The following is a 14,234-nucleotide window of genomic DNA, read 5'->3' as shown; positions in this document are numbered from 1 at the left end:
TTGCCAATTTACTGTTATTTGAATCATTTCTTAAATACAATATTCTAATGGCAGCTTGCAGGGTTGACATTTTTCTTTCAGTTTTTTTCTCTTTGGTATCCCTTTCACAAGTCATAAGGAAAAAAAAATCCTTTCCAGCATAAAATAATCTCTTTTCAAATGTTCAGGGTGTCTGAAATAGCCAAAACACTCAAATCTACAGTGTGTAAGCAATCTAATTCTCAATCTGAATGTATTCTTAGACTGTTGTAAATTGTTATTGCGAGTATAGAACCAAAATTAAGTTAGAACGATCAAGCACTTAAAATATTGTTTAATTTATAAACTAACACACATTATTACAGCTTCTGCTCTCTTATTGTTACCATTCTACTGTCAACATACTTAATATATACATATATTCCTAATTATCATGTATTCTGACTTTACTTAGCAACACATCTATTATGACAAAGAATTCTGTTTTCATGTAGTAAATTTAATCTAATTACTTAAACTTTGAAATCAATAACACGCCACTGAAATACCATCAGCTAATTTTCTTCCTATTACCTTTAGTAATATGCCAACTTATTTCTTTTGCATAAATACTGTCTTGAACTGTTCAACTTCTGTTTTTAATGAAACAAATTCTCCTCTTCTAAGTAGAAGTCTGCTATGGACGTAAGTCACCTGGGAGCCTGGCCAAAGTCTGAAACAGCACAGCTGAAGGGTACAGCCATTTCACAGGGTCCTCTCAGAGAGTATTTGGTTTGCTTTCCTAACTTGCTAAAAATAGTAGATTACACAGGCTACCTCCATCTCACGGCTCAAGAAGTCACAAAAGGCTGGACTATGGATTGTAGACATACATACAACACATTTTATTAAAGAAGTGAGAATATTACATGTTTTCTAAATTCCTTCCGTTTACTCTCCGAGACAACACAAATGATCTCGTGGTTATTGGCATGGAATTATGCTCCTAAGGCTTCCAAATTTCAGAACTTCAAGCACGAGTCATGGAGTTACCTTAACTATTTTAAAATACGTTTTTGATCTATTTTAGTCACCAAATTGAATACAGCAAGACAGCTATCTAAAAGCCAGGACTCTAAATACTGTATTAAGAATCACAGAATGTGCTAGTTATAAATACATGTCTACCAAAGGTGGGTTTGGAAACATGAATACGTAATTACATATTCAAAATGTGTTAAATGAATTCTTAATATAGTCATTTCACTAACATTTCAGGAGCTATTGTTCCTGCTATGAACCTCCACACAAAGTTGTGTTTATGTTTTTCCTCTTGTTCAAATCAAAATATTTTACCAAGTTTTAGACACTATAAATTAAATTTTAGTTTCTCATAGAAACAAAGAATGAGGACAAAGTTTGCATTGATTAGCTGCTATAGTGCGTTCATTTCATAAGTAAATTTAAATCTTAAAATTACTTGCTATTAAAAAAAAAAAAAAAGTCCTTGATGTGGCAGTTGAATCTTGTTAACCACACAGCAATGCTGCCGTTTTACTCAAAGGGAGCCTGTTCTGTGTCCACAAGTGAGCAGCCACTAAAAAAATATTTTGAGATGGAAAAATAGCAACTGAATTTTAATGTTTCACAATGTTTCCAAATGCTGGGGAGGCAGGTCTTCTGTGAAACCACTCAATGTCACAGCCAAGTTTAATGTCCTTCATTTTGTAGCTACGAGTGCACCATCAACTGTCTGTAGGATTAAAAATTGGATTTACTAGTAATTGGGTCAAAACAGGGTTACTTATGGACACAGCTGGTTACCGACAAGGGTAATTAGCCCTTTGCCCCTCGTTTTACGGGTCCCCGTCTCTAATTACACCTAAATTCAGTCAGCAGGAATTTAGGAATACATAGTCACAAAGGTACAAACCACTGTGCCCTTCATTGATGCCTTTCAAAGGAAAGAAAAAGGCCTCATGGTAATCTATAACTTCTGGCTTATTGATCTTTAGGACTATGACATTAACAATAATATAACACTATAAGATATCTTTGTTGTTGTGAATGCCTCCTTTGATATCCCACTCTGAAGATAATATCCTTGAGTCTTTGGTGAAAACTTTAGCAAAGTAAGCAGCTCAACTGAGCCAAGAAGCAATTAACTGCAATAGTCAACTCATAAGCTAACCCATATAACACATCAGGGTGAGTTATGAGTTAACGTTTGTGTTGACTATATCAGTTAATTCACCCCATGTTATTAAAGAAAGCATTTTTATTACAATAGGAGGTTTTGTTTTGTTTTGTTTGCAAAAGACAAGATGGATGTATGAAAGTTTTACTTCTCTACAGATGCAGAAATGATCGTGACTCCTCTCTCACGGGTTCAAAGAGTGAATTATACTGACACATTAGTATTCAAAGCCAATTCAATTAAACCAAGTAAGTAGAAAGTACCCAGGGATCTTCACATTTCTAGTCTTGACCTTGCATGTCAGAATAAGGATACAATATCATGCTACCTTTTAAAAAGCCCATTTTCAAACTTGACACCTGAACTACGAAGCAATGACATTTTTGAATGTCAAGATACACTAAAGTGGATCTCTCAGTACTATGGTGCCCACAAAAGCTTAACTTTTAACACTTCTAGCTGAGACAGTTACAAATTTTAAAATAATCAGGATCCAAAAAAAAAGAACTAAGTTATTTTACATTAGAATTTTACAAACTAAAACAAAACAAAACAAAAAAAGCCTCCAAATAATACTACTTAAAAGTTTCCACTCATTTATAAAACTCAACATTCAACCAAGTTTATGCCTCAGATAGGGTACTATAGCAACAGCAGCAGAACCTTACTTCTATATTTTCCACAAAATGCATTGATTCTGGCTTTAAAATAATATGCTTATACAATAAAAAGGAGACCCATAATATTAAAATGTTAATATAAAAACTCTATCCAAGTTTTACTGCCAGGAAATCTGTTCTTTTACAAAGGTAACAGCAACTTTACAAACAAGGAAAAACAAATCATCTTCATTCAGCTATTGCCATGGCCCTGTATAGACCATGCATATGCTAACACACATATTTATCTACATTTACTATTCCTATAGACATCGACATTGCTATGACTAAGTTAAAAGTATGTGGACACCTTCTGTTTTAGAAAAACATCATTACATCAAAGGACTGATAAAGTTATTCATAACAAAGAAAGTTTGGCCAGGGTTGGTGCCATTGCTTCTCAATAAAGTCCCCCACCCCAAAAGCATCCATAAGAAGACACCATAGAACTAAACTATTAACAAAGCAATCCATCATTCCAAACTCAGTGGACTATGCATCCATATCCCCTTGATTCAATCATTGTGTATCCTTAAAATAATATAATATTTACTCACTTTCAATGAATCAAAGCAGGCGATTACTCGTCCATTTTCAACTTGGCAGCTTTTCGAAGGATGTGCAAATTTACATTCCGTGTCTGGCCGTGAGCAAGTCCCCCTTTGGAACTCTCTACATACTTCCAGTGTTAGCCATTTTGTGTCCCGAATTGGTGTGACACTAACAGCCATGTTTAGATTTTACAGGTAGTTAAATTTTGCAGTGAAACCAACAGACCCAGCCCCCCACAAAAAAATAAAAATAAAAATAAACCCAGCAACAACCAAAAAAAAAAAAAAAAAAAAAACACCAAAAAAAAAAAAAAAACCTCAAAAAGCTGAACTGATAAGACTGTAAAAGGCTGATGAAAATGTCCCCTCCAAAATACTTTTTTCCCCACTCCCTGCTTTAAAAGTACATGGAAAACTGTGTTGTCAATATCAAGGAAAAGATCTCCCACTAGAAATTCACAGCATGAAACTGTTAATTCAAGAGGTTTTGGTTTACAGAGAAATACTAGAATCGTAAGTAGATGAACGTTTAAAAGTAGGGCCTCGGATCAGCCTTGTGCTCTCAGTAACCCCTTCCCAGTGCCAATTTGGAGCCCAAAATGCAAGCATGAAAACGTGGCAGACCCTTTGACACCGAATTTCCAAGCTGCTTTCAGCAAAGTTGTCTGAAAGGGAATCTCCTCACAGCTGAATTTGCAATGGAGTTTGGTGGTGCAATCGGTATTGATTAGTTTGGCATAGACAGATGCAGCAGTTTAGAGCAAATCGAGAAACTGATTTTTTTTTCCTCCTTGATTTCCTGGCAGAAGAGATCTGACTTTTTCAGCAAACTTTTCTTTTAAAACTAAAGCAGCCTAGGGCAATGCCAGATACTTAGAGCTTTTGTCTTGATTATAAGTAGAAATGGGGGTGTCTGGGCTAGAAGTGGAGGGTGGATGTGCTGTCGTCACAGTCTAGCTGGCAGCAAGCAAGGCAAAAGCAGAGACTGCTCTAGAAGCGGGTCCAAGCAGCAGAGACGTCAGGAAAGGCACTTCTTAGTACCAACCTGTAGAAAAAAGAGATAGGTTAAGATTTACTAAGTAGCACTTCACTGATGTCCTACAGTATCACAACCTTGCCATGTGCTACCAGACTAAGTAATATTCAAGTCAGCTTCTCTCTCTCTCTGTCTCTCTCTCTGTCTCTCTCTGTCTCTCTTTCTCTGTCTCTCTTTCTCTCTCTCTCTCTCTCTCTCTCTCTCTCTCTCTCACACACACACACACACACACACACACACACACACAATACTTACAGTGAGGCATATTGCAGCCAGCCATCGTAGATTTATTAAAAAAAGGGGCCGTTTCCCCTTGTGAAGCAATGCATGATAGAGAGATAACCAATCACAGATAGTGTTGCAGCAATATTCTGGGCAGAAAGCCAATAGTGTGGGTTGTCTTATGAAAGGTCGCGCCTGTCAGACGTTCATTACTATGCTATAAGCACAGAAAATGTCCATCAGATGTGACTTATTCCACTGCAAGAGGACGAGCATGTGGGTTTTGAATTTACCCAACATGCAGTTAGTGGACTAAACCATGTTAGTTTCCAAACAGCTTCCAAGACAAGTCCAAGCACTTGAAGATCATCGCCGGGGAATAAAAAGCAAGGTTTAAAAATTGCAGCTGACTTCCAAGCTGCTTTTCCCTCCGGCTCTGCGCAGGGACGGGCACTGAACAGCCTGCTCCTGCTGTCCTGACACGTGAATAAAAAAGGAAAGGGGTGTTTACAAATGGTACATTCTCCTGACCTATCCAATTCACTTCCTTCTAAAGCCCAAGTCCTGCCCCTCCACTGAAAGCAGCACTCATACTGTAAAACTATTCCATTCAGCCGGCAGACACTTTGTCAATATATCACAGGCGGGCGAGATAGGAACAAAAGCATCCTTTATTTGAACATTTTTTAAGCAGAAGCTGAGGTCATGTGGGGGAAAAAAGGAGTGTAGTGTTGTCAGTGTGTCTGGCAAATGTGAAGTCAACCTCAGGGGGGAGAGTGATTCCATCGCAGAAACATTAAATATTAAGTGAGCAATTTGATTTGGGCAGCGTGATGTACTTCAGAGGTACGGAGGAAGCCAGAGGTTGGGGGCTGGGGGATCCCCTGTTGCCTAATGATCTATGAACTGGGAAGTACAAGACTGCTCGTTATAGCAGGGTATTTTTGCTTTTAACAACTTACTTTCTTTTTCAGTCAGGATGGAAAAACTTTCAGAAAATGCTTAGTAGTTACAGAAACAAAAGTACACGTTTCTTTTCCTTTTGAGTGTTACCAACAAAGGAAACAAAGCTTTAATAACTCCAAAAGTTTCACACTCCAAAGAGGCAATGGCACAATATAATAAATAGTGTTTGATCACATTTGCTTCTTCAAAGGCCAAATACGGTCAATTGGAAACTGGAATATAGAATATGAATGTAGAAACGTAGAACATATATATAGACAGATAGATATCTAGCAGAAGTTTTAAAAATTTACTTTAGGATTAATACAGCCACTCTTAATACTAATTAAAAAAAAAAAAAAAAAACAGATACCAGGTAGGTGAAATACTGTAGTAAGACTACAACTTTTGAGAAAAGTTCTAAAAAACCAACTCATACCAATGCTCAAGAAGTACTTTTGTTTTCAAAAAACTTTCTGGTTCTAATTTCTGGTTGTACAAAAACAAAGTTGAGTCAGTCGTAAACTCAAAGATTCACCCACCCTTCTGGATTTTTGCTCCACATTCAGAATTTCTCAACTATTTTGTACCTTCAGCATGTACCCATCTGGGTCAACAACCCCTGTTGTCTTTCTTGCTAAAATTTTCAAGCACTTCACCTGCAACCATACACCTCCTTTGGAAGCCAGCTAAGAGATCGCTTCCTCCAAGAAACTTCCAAAATGTCGCTTTATCCATCCCTGCCCACTCATCATTAACATGTCTTTTCTGAATTACTTTGGCATCCCTATACAGTGTGTTGTTTGCTTATATGTATGACCCACGAAACTATATGTTTCCCCAAACAGAAATAAACCCACTCACCTCATAACCCCAATGCCCAGCACAGGGATGGAAAATGTATGGAGCTCCATAACTTGGGTAATTAAAGGACTGATTACTATATCTGTACTGGAATGACCTCTAGGGCACAAAAATATGCAAACACATGCATGAACAACCATATGAACCACACATGAACACAAACACACACCTGAAAACACACACACACACCCATCAGTGTCTCTATCAATTACTATATCCCAGGGTCACTTAGACCCTCCTACTGTCTAGGAATCCTCCCCCAGCCCTGGACAGCTCCCTCTGACATTCCACAGGACAGCTTTTTGAAAACTTCAACACTTTCAAGCCCCTTCTCTTCGATATTCTGCTAACAGCAGACAATGATCTTCTGTGAAACAAATATTTCATAGTCAAAACAGGAGCCCTTAGGCATGAACTCCCTGTCACCTTCCTGTCACCCATTTTTACACTATCTTTCTGCATCTTTCTTTTGGTCTCCCAGTTGTCCCTCCCCTTGCACATGGTCAGGCTTCCACCTTCACTCGTTCCTTCTCAAAACATCTTTCTCTTCACATTCCTTCTTCTACCTTCAAATGACCCTGCCTTACCTCAACTCTTTCTCTCGGTCCTCAACATGCTGAAGTAGCTCCAAAATAGAAGAGGCGGCAGGGAAGGAGAAAGGGACCCCGCCTAGCTATGCATCCTCCCCTCCCTAATACTCTTAATCAGCTGTTCCCAGACCAAGGGCTAAAGAGCCATCTACACATGCCGTTCTTCTGCTTCTTCCGTTTTGAATCTGTATCACTGTGACCTCCACACTCATTACTTTACTGTTAAGCAATGGCCGACAAAACTCCAAATGAAGCCAAATCCAAAGACTATGCTAGTCCTTATCTTTACTTGACCTCCACCAGCTCCCTGTTAAAGGTTTCCTCTCGTCTTGAACTGACACATTCTGTCCTTTTGGTTTCTCTCACTGCCGCCCCTCTAGTATCTTCCCACATAGAAAGGAGCTGCCCGGAGCTGGGGAAGGTTCTTGGCACATGCCATGCTGTTGTGGGCTCCTGGGACTTGTTACGTGCTAGCCCTTTGGTTTGACACGTACGTCCTCACCCCTTCAACCTGGTAAATCTCTTCTCCTTGTTCAAGCTGCTATTCAAATATCACCTTCTCTCTAAGGCTGGGCCAACTATGCCAAACATTGATCCATCTCAGGATATTCTCAGTACTTTTTATCTCCTGGTGCTTTTACCCCCAAAGTTATAAATTCCCTGACAACAGGATCTATTGCCATTTTTTTTATCCCAGTTCCTGGAATATAATAGTTGTGTTTAAAATATTTGATAAATGAATATTTTATTCAAATTGACAGAATAGACATGTATATAAAGGACATGTCCCTAACAGCAAGGAAATATTTCGTCATAATCTATGGGGACCAAACAACATGAGAAAGGATAATGGTACCCTCAGAAATACCTTTGCTGGTTGGTGGTTATGTCTAAAGACAACCACAGAATCAATTTCTAAAGTTGATTATTTTTCCTTTTTGATATGTTACAGGCTTAATCTCACTCAAGCATAAAATATCCTTTAATTAAAATGTTTGCAAATGGGTATTCTGGATATTTTTATTTTCTGTAGCAGAGATACTCTAGTCACTTCAAAAAGGGTTATCAACAGAATTACAGATATATACGTATTGGTAAACTGAAAATACTACTTACTTGTAAAATATATAGGCAAATGTGATAATCAAAGTGTTTATAGTTATCTAGGCACAGAGCCTGAGCAATCAAAATGGACACCAACCTTTATGCATTATTAGTGTAGCTGCACCTGCCAATGTGGGTTCCAGTCCTTGATACAGACCACCAGGGGGTATGACCTGAGATTATACCTAAATTGCTGATATCAGATTATGGTCTTGTACTCTTTCTCTTTATTCAAACAGAAGGGTTTCAGGGAAGACTGGAAATCTTCATAATTGAAGGTTTTGGTAAATTAAGAGGGTATAGGATTTGGATCAATACTAAATTTCCAAAATGCTGTTTCAACTAATAATGGATTTTTATTCTATAGAGAGAGACAATGTTTAAAAGTATGTGGGTAATGTCCAGATTGTGAGAATTATTACAAACATGTTTGCTCTAAAAATGTGTTGTTTGTAAATAATTACTAAAGAAAATATTTCTCCGGTAAAGATATTTACTAACAGATAAATTGCTTCTGAGGTAAATTTCTGACCTATATTTCGACATATTATAATAAACTTCCCTGAACAACAAAAAAAAAGATTGGAGAATAGTTTTACTGTAAGAATCAAACTTTTTTAAAACCTACATAATAAGCCCTCTTTTACCAAATGATCAAATTCCTAACACTAAAGAGCTTCTCATTATGCAACACGTCCTACAAATAAGTATATTCTGCCATAACCAAGAACAGTGCACTCTCCTTGAGTGATTATCAGAAATCACGTATACTTTCTACTTTAAGTTATGAAGGGGGAAATAGAATAGAAAGGAAAAGAAGAAAATATAAAGATAGAGGAAAGGAAGCTAAGAAAAGGACCAAGGATAAAGTAAAAAAGTGTGGGAAATTAGTAATAATGAATCTCACAGCAACTGATGCATATTAGCATGAAAACTGACAGCGGATGGCTTCATATAAATATCTATTTAAGGGCTGTATACATACTGCAATAGAGGATAAGCAGACACTTACAAGGCAGGAGTAGGAAATTCTGTTTTGGAGAACTGGATGGCTTCTATGAGCATGGTTAAATTTCTTAGTCATATATGTGTAACAATCATTTCAGTTCTTCTGAACCAAATATAGGCACTTTGGTCCTACTGCATCCCAGAGTAGTTAGCTGGGAATTTGGGGGACTTTTTTCATAAGCTTTTGATTTTTTTTTTTTAATTTTTTTTTTCAACGTTTATTTATTTTTGGGACAGAGAGAGACAGAGCATGAACGGGGGAGGGGCAGAGAGAGAGGGAGACACAGAATCGGAAACAGGCTCCAGGCTCTGAGCCATCAGCCCAGAGCCCGACGCGGGGCTCGAACTCACGGACCGTGAGATCGTGACCTGGCTGAAGTCGGACGCTTAACCGACTGCGCCACCCAGGCGCCCCAGCTTTTGATTTTGAAACAGCTTACATATTGAGGAAGTTAACAGAGTAATTACTTGAGGGTTTTGTTTTTTTTTTTTTTTTAATTTACTAAGACAGCTTTAATCTAACTGGAAAAGATAGCCAACTTCATCATCTAATGTTCAAAGGTGACAAGAAGTGGCCCCTTGCCCCAAACCATAACTCCCCACCCCCCCCCACCCCAGGATCACTGATGTCAACAAGTCCATAATTAGCAATGCATTACTTCAGGGAATTAACTCCTGGTACAATTTTGCCCAGGGCTTGCCCCAAATATTAACAGAGATTTCAGTATACAAACCAACTAATCATTTCAGGAAGCTGTACAGCCATTTCTCTACTCATTAAGGTACTAAATAGAGTAACAAGGCCATTAAGTTATTACATGGGGAAAACTATGGTCTGAATGGGTTAATGCAGTCTTCAGCAGTATTCAACTCCATATAACAAAAAGCTGAGATCAGTGTTTCTCAGCAAGGGGTAAGCACAGTACTGGTAGCACCCATGGCAATTTTAAGTGATGCAGAAACAACATAATTTTAATAGATGCATCAGAATGCAAAAACTAGTTCATGAGCCTGTGATTACATGCATATCATAACTTAGAAAGAAGCTAACATTTAATATAGTAATTTACGAGACTATTATAAAAAAAGCTTAAGTAAATATATTGACAACATCATGAAAGAGATACGCAAATAACTGAAGTTTTAGAAAGACTGCCGAGAAAAAAGGTAACTTTCAACCACACATCCTCTGGAATGGCATGCCTACTGTCAAGATGGTCTGCCGGTCTGACATTGCACGGGCTTAGGGTCACAAAGAAAGGGAAGTTTACTAACTCAAATAAGTCATCTACTGTCTGTCAAAGCATTCCTTTAAAATTCTAGTGGGCTCGGGGCACCTGGGTGGCTCAGGCAGCTGAGCGTGGAACTTTTGACTTCACTCAGGTCATGATCCCAGGGTCATGGGATCAAGCCCAGTGTCAAGCTCTATGCTGAGCGTAGTGCCTAAGATTCTTTCCCTGTCTCCCCTCTGCCCCCTCCCTGCTAGTGCACAGGTGTGCCTTCCCTCTGTCTCCCTCCCTCCCTCCCTCCCTCTCTCTCTCTCTCTCTTCCCCTCTCAAAAATAAATAAACAAATAAAATTCCAATAGGCTCAATTCCCTAATCATCAAGTGGTCCCTTACCAGAAGGATAATGAAGGAGTGCTGGTTAGGAAACACACTATTGCCAAAGATCAGAATTTCAAAAGCAACTCGCTAAACTGCCTCAAATTAGGAAATGATTATTGTCCCTTCTGCATTTTATATATAAGACCACCAAATAAAACAGGAAGCCTCTGTGCAATTAAAAAGCAAACTTTGACTTGATTCCCGTTTCAGGCAAAATTTTTAAAAAAATGAAAAGGCTTAAGATCATCAGAAGATAAAAATTACAACAGTGGGCTGTACTTTGTGTACATGGTCACTAGCTTCGTACCTAATTAGATCCTCATCCAGTCCTTACTACAAAGTTATCTTCCTGGAAGCTTTTGCAGCCACTATCAATTTAAGTCACTATCAAAACTTCCCTGCTTCTCAATACAAGCCCAGACTTGCCAGATCTTTGCCTTGCTTTATTTTTCTTCAGAGCACTTGTCAGTATTTGGTGTAATATTACATGCCTATCTTTCTATTTGCTTATTTTCTACCTTTGCATTAAAATCTAAGCTCCACGAGAGCAGGCAGTTGTCAAGCCAGTCCTCCCCTAAATAGCCGGCACCAAAACAGTGCCTGGCTCAGAAGCCAGCAACCTACCGGGACACTAGTTTACAACTATGATCTACAAAGTTACAATGCCCAAATGATACACTGGCAATGTCACCTTTATAACTGAATGAAACCAGCCTCAAACTCCACTCACTGGAAAGAAAACATCAGGCAGTGAAGTTAACACAAAACTGTATTCATATAACTCCTCAATTATGAACTTGATGGAAGATTTTCTCACCCACAGAATAATCTGAAACAGTTACATGTGGCTTTGCAAATTTAAAACACCTAAATAATTTATCTGTGAATTTCTGACAGAATCAGTTTTCAGTTCTGGCAAAAGAAGAGAAAATCTGCATTTTGTTCCTGATAATATTCAAACAGGCAGTCTTTTAACATTTCCCTCTATTCTACAAGAAAGTGTAATGACATAACACTACAAATGCCTCTCTACGGTTCTTCAGGAAAAAACACTAAGCCTATTTAGTGTTTTGCTTACTCTACATATCACACAAAGAAGTCATCTTGTTAGCCTTAGGTAGTCATTTCTGATCTGTCCCTATCATTTAATATCTCAAAATAATAAACAGGAAATCAGAACACAAACTACAAGAAAATTAATAATGCTGGTATGTGCTCAGGAGCTAAACAGTAGAAAAAACAAATCTTACCATCCTGGCAATTTTCAGGAGGAATGGTACATTGACTCAACTGGAATCTATCAATGTGAAATTAACCTGACAAAACTGGGAATGCCAAAAACTGATATTGTTATTTCCCCTGCAATGCCGTAATTACGAACTTTAATTCTAAAGTTTATTCAGATGAGTTATATTTATCTGACATAGTAACTGCGGGCCAAAATCTTAGTTTTAAATTTTAACATCTTTTGAGTAACATCACCTAGCTTCTTAAAAGACTGGTGGTACCTCTGCCTAAGACATTTTTAAATGTGACCTTCACTGCATGAGAAATGGTAGCCAATTCATCTATAGGGTCCCGTAACAGTGTTACTGCACAACTCAAAACTAACTATGAAGGTGATTAAGGAGAAAGCTGAGGAAATACCTCCCATGGCGCCCTGTACATCAGTGACAACTGCTGCATGTGCACCTCCTCATCCTACTGTCCCAACCTTCCTTGCAGGGCAAAACTCATTCTTACAACTGGTGGCCATTAAGGTCTTCTCTATAATTAATCTGCCCCTGTTTTCCATTTGAGCAAGCTCAATTATTTGAGCTAAATTATAAAATAAACATGAGAAGAAACAATAAATTGCATACACACTCACACACTCACACACACACACACACACACACACACACACACACACACACACACACACATATATATGGAGTGTTGGTTAGGATAGACACTATTGCCCAAGATTAGGATTCCAAAAGCAATTCGCTACACTACACCCTAATTAGGAAAAAAAAAGATTGCATACACACACACACACACACACACACACACACACACAGAGGGAGAGAGGGGGAGAGAGAGAGAATATATATACATAGAGAGAGAGAGAGAGAGTGTGTGTGTATATATATATGTATATATATACATATATATATATGGAGAGACAGAGATAAAGAGAGAACCAAAAATAAACTATACCTATTAGAACCCTTAATCATAGTTGTCACACTTTCCAGAATTTTTAAAATCTTAATGTGGCAATAGCTCTCAATACTACCAAGTATATCTGAGTACAACAGCTTCACCTTAGCAGATAAATCTTGAATTTCCAGGTAAGTCTGATTTAAAACCTAACATAGTGGCCTCAATCCGGGAAATTTCACTGACTTATTTCTACTGAAGACTACCCAAAATACGTTGCTTAATTATTAATCATTCTGAGAAAATTAAATAAAATGTATGTTTATAGAGACATCTAAAATAATTATTCTTCAGACTATAATGAATGAAACCAATTATAAATATAGTCTGGTATTACATGAGTGTATCCAATTAAATGAATTACTGGACTTCTCATGACACAACACAATACATAAATATCTCCTTTCTATTTCATCAGCAAAACTCCCTATCATTTTATGAATGTATCTCTTATTGCAAAGTTTGCAAATACTCAAGCCATAAAGGTTTAATATTATCATCCTATGGATATTTCTATTGATTTCTATTGACCTTAAAAATTGCCTTGTATACAAATAATCTCAAGTTTACTCTTAATAATATACCAATGTTAAATGCATTTATTCTGAGTAACAATAAAATATTAGAATCTGTTTAACTTGAGCTTTTTTAAAAAAATCACAAATTCACACACACTAACATACAGATAAGAATTGTATTTGCCTTAATAAATAGGGAGTCAAGATCCAGTTGTTTTTCCCTGATTTAAAGGAGGAAGACATGTGACAAAACAGATTTATGCACTGACAACTCATATTTTCACTGCAATGTAGCTTAAGTATCATTTGAGAAAGGTTCCATATAACTTACAACCTTGACTAGGTCTGAGATAAGCATAACTACAAATTATGCTCATATTACTATGATGGCTATGTAATAATCCAGAGCTTCATACTGTATTTTGTAGAAGCCTAGAATTCCAAAGGCAGCTCCATAGTTCCTTAAAAGAGACGGGTAATAGGCAGGCATATTTTGTTCATGCCTATCTCAACATTTTGCATAAGGCTTCATTTACAAATTTTTTTATTTGAATGTAGGTGACACACAACATTACATGAGTTTCAAATGTACAACATAGTGATTCGACAAGTTTATACATTATACTATGTTCACCAAAGCATAGCTACCATCTGTCACCATACAATGCTATCATATCACTGACTGTATTCCCTATACTTTTATTCCCATGAATTACTCATTCCTTAACTGGCGGCCTGTATCTCCCACTCCCATTTACCCGTTTGGCCCAT

The 14,234-nt window shown here is 37.5% G+C and overlaps 1 protein-coding gene across 18 annotated transcripts in view; it reads right to left on the bottom strand.

Moving 5' to 3' along the window:
• MBNL1 (muscleblind like splicing regulator 1) overlaps positions 1 to 14,234 on the bottom strand; it is a 207,223-nt gene that overhangs the window by 147,521 nt on the left and 45,468 nt on the right. For 9 of the 18 annotated variants that reach the window (XR_015240057.1, XR_015240056.1, XM_086674538.1 and 6 more), the window contains exon 2: positions 3,372 to 4,410. The exons of 6 other annotated variants lie outside the window; for them this stretch is intronic. Coding sequence is in view for 8 of the 12 variants with exons in the window: in XM_086674538.1 (XP_086530664.1) it covers positions 3,372 to 3,545 (174 nt within the window). In the remaining 4 variants the exon portion in view is untranslated. Of the gene's footprint in view, positions 1 to 3,371; positions 4,411 to 4,656; positions 5,714 to 14,234 lie in introns of those variants that run through there. 3 more of the 18 variants (XM_086674549.1, XM_086674546.1, XM_086674537.1) reach the window with 2 other exon arrangements.

Source organism: Puma concolor, chromosome C2 (genome assembly GCF_028749965.1).
Source record: "Puma concolor isolate L17-30 chromosome C2, mPumCon1.1.hap2, whole genome shotgun sequence".
Classification (NCBI taxonomy): Eukaryota; Metazoa; Chordata; class Mammalia; order Carnivora; family Felidae; genus Puma; species Puma concolor.
The sequence above is the reverse complement of the archived record's forward strand: the minus strand, read 5'-3'. Positions and strand labels throughout refer to the sequence as shown.